Source organism: Octopus bimaculoides, chromosome 21 (genome assembly GCF_001194135.2).
Source record: "Octopus bimaculoides isolate UCB-OBI-ISO-001 chromosome 21, ASM119413v2, whole genome shotgun sequence".
NCBI classification, from domain to species: Eukaryota; Metazoa; Mollusca; class Cephalopoda; order Octopoda; family Octopodidae; genus Octopus; species Octopus bimaculoides.
In genome coordinates, this window is record NC_069001.1 from 9,085,679 (window position 1) to 9,088,229 (window position 2,551).

A 2,551-nucleotide genomic window follows, 5' to 3' on the forward strand; every position below is an offset into this window, starting at 1 on the left:
TACGGGATATATATATATATATATATATATATATAGATGTGCAGGGCAGGGAATCGTCAATTAGTAATAAAATTAATAATTAACAATTTTGCCGGGTAGCTCAGTATGAAAAAAACCTTTTCGGTAAAAAACATTTATAATCATAAATATATAGGGATTGACAGTAACCTGCTTCTCCAACATACTGAGAATTCAGAAATAGCAGTCAAAGAACTACTGATTTCAAAACTACAAATTATTACTCCAGATTGATAGCGATATTTTTGATACACACAGAACAAAAAACAGTAGAGAAGAGTATATATATAGTTAAATCGAATAACAGAAAAGTAAAAATAACGATAACAAAACATGAAGAAGATTTGGTCAAGTATTTGTTCGATGATCGGTAAAGGGGGAAAAGAAGATGGTTTGACACATCGAACATAAAGTCTTCGGCCGAAAGGAAACCGGAAAAGTCCAGAGGAAAAAAAATACCACCAAGAGCATGTTTCATGGCTGAAATGGCCATATATATATATATATATATATATATATATATAGTAGCAATTTACAAAGCAATAAAGAAGACAAAAGACGAAGACGGGTGTGTAAACAAGAAACAGCTGTATTAATTAGTTTAACGCTCGGGAAGTGAGAAAGACTTTTACGTTTCGAGCCAAAGCTCTTCAACAGAAAGGAACACAGAAGTAAAGAGAATGAGAAAATAATATATATATATATATATATATAATACACAGAAGACAAATGCAACTCACTTGCTGCTCCGAGTGCAGATCGTAGTGAACTCTCAGCTTCTGTTTGAAATCCACCAATATTGCTCACAAATGAAGTCATCCTGTAAAAGGAAAATATATTTAATATAATGGTAGCAAATGTTATGGATTACTACGTAAATATAATGACAGAGGTTTTTCAAGATGAAATTTGTCTTTTATTTGTTGTCGCTGGAAGTGGATGTGGTTTATTGAGTTTCAGCATAAGTTGGCCCAGAGAGAAAAGGTGTTGGAAAAAGTGATCCCGTCGTTTTTTTTTGTCGGTTTATATCGTTCAATTTGCGTTTCTTGCGCAAAAGTGTAGCGAGTGTGCATATTGAAATCTGGCTGCTTTTTCTATCAGACCTAGCAAACGATGATTTTACAAACCGGTTGCTTGTGATATGCGAAATTAAAGATGCCAGTGACTCAAAAAAGTTTTTAAAATTCAGTCACTTTTTTGTGTGTTTTAGTATACGTATTTTTGTTCATGTGGGTGTGTGTGAAAGCGTGCGTGTTAATGGACGTATTTCTAAAGTTCATATTGGTTATTAGTGATATTGTGGTATGATTTGTAGTGTTGTAGAATAATGTACTGCACCGTTGTTGATGATTTTTAAAGTTGTACCTCTTTTTGAAGTATATGTGAGTGATTTCCATTTGTTCATCATGTGTAAGTACTGTAGTGAGAATAGGGAAGTTGTTAGAAAAAACGTGCGTTTTGATTGCTATGCAGTTGTGACAATAGGGTGTTGAGCAGAAGATGAAGTTTTGAACTGCATTATTGTAGATTCTGCTTTGTTATAAATTTTATGGTCCCACGCGAATCCCAGCCAATGGCATTTCAGCCATCCAGTTCTGTTATTAGCTAATGTTTTACAAGGTATATGCAGAACAGTATATTTACTGATGACGTGTGCCAAACACGATAATTCTTGAGGTGCAAGCGAGAATCTTTATGTTATTCAATATTTAATATCAGTTATCTGATCGCTCTACTTTTACGCTATTTGAGAATATCCCATCCCTTTCGAATCTCTCTCACTCTATCTCCCCCCTCTCTTTCTCTCTCTGTTTCCTCCTTTCTCTCATATGAAATCTAAACGATGAATTTAATCTTATCGCGTTTCTTACGCCTTTTGTCTCAAAAATGTCTCTATGACCCTATCAGGAGAAACCCACGGAAGAACAGAAAGACTTTTAGAATGTTATTGTTTGAAGTTAAATATTTATTATTTACCTGCTCTCTTCTCCTTCAAGGAGTTTGCGGTATGCTGCAATTTCCAATTCCAGGGACAGTTTAGCATCCATTAGGTCTTGTAATTCCTTCAACATTGCCTCCAACTCTGCACGCAAGCCACTAATCTCAGATTGGTAATTCGCAGCATCTGTTGCCCGTCCGTTTAGGGCTTCCTCCAGTTGAGATTCTAGATCTCTCATTCTACTTTTCATATTTGCTATCTATAAAGACAAGATAAATAATACAGTTATTAACAAAAATTATCAAAACACAATTCTTAATCTTATATTATTAAGTCTCTGTCTATATATATATATATTATTTTTATTCTTTTATTTGTTTCAGTCATTTGACTGCGGTCATGCTGGAGCACAGCCTTTAGTCGAAAAGATCGACCCCAGGGCTTATTCTTTTTAAGCCTAGTACTTATTTTATCGGTCTCTTTTGAGACACACCAGCATCGGTTGTCAAGCTATGGTGGTGGTGGTGGGGGGGAAACAAACAGAGACACACAAACACATACATGCATATGCATATATATATATATATATATATA

At 34.6% G+C, this 2,551-nt stretch overlaps 1 protein-coding gene across 2 annotated transcripts in view; it reads right to left on the bottom strand.

The window, feature by feature from the left end:
* LOC106873796 (70 kDa neurofilament protein) overlaps positions 1–2,551 on the bottom strand; it is a 40,729-nt gene that overhangs the window by 4,302 nt on the left and 33,876 nt on the right. For both annotated transcript variants that reach the window (XM_052975345.1, XM_014921313.2), the window contains exons 6-7: positions 1,996–2,216; positions 759–838 (exon numbers count right to left, since the gene is read on the bottom strand). In XM_052975345.1, coding sequence (XP_052831305.1) covers positions 759–838; positions 1,996–2,216 — 301 coding nt within the window. The remainder of the gene's footprint in view (positions 1–758; positions 839–1,995; positions 2,217–2,551) is intronic.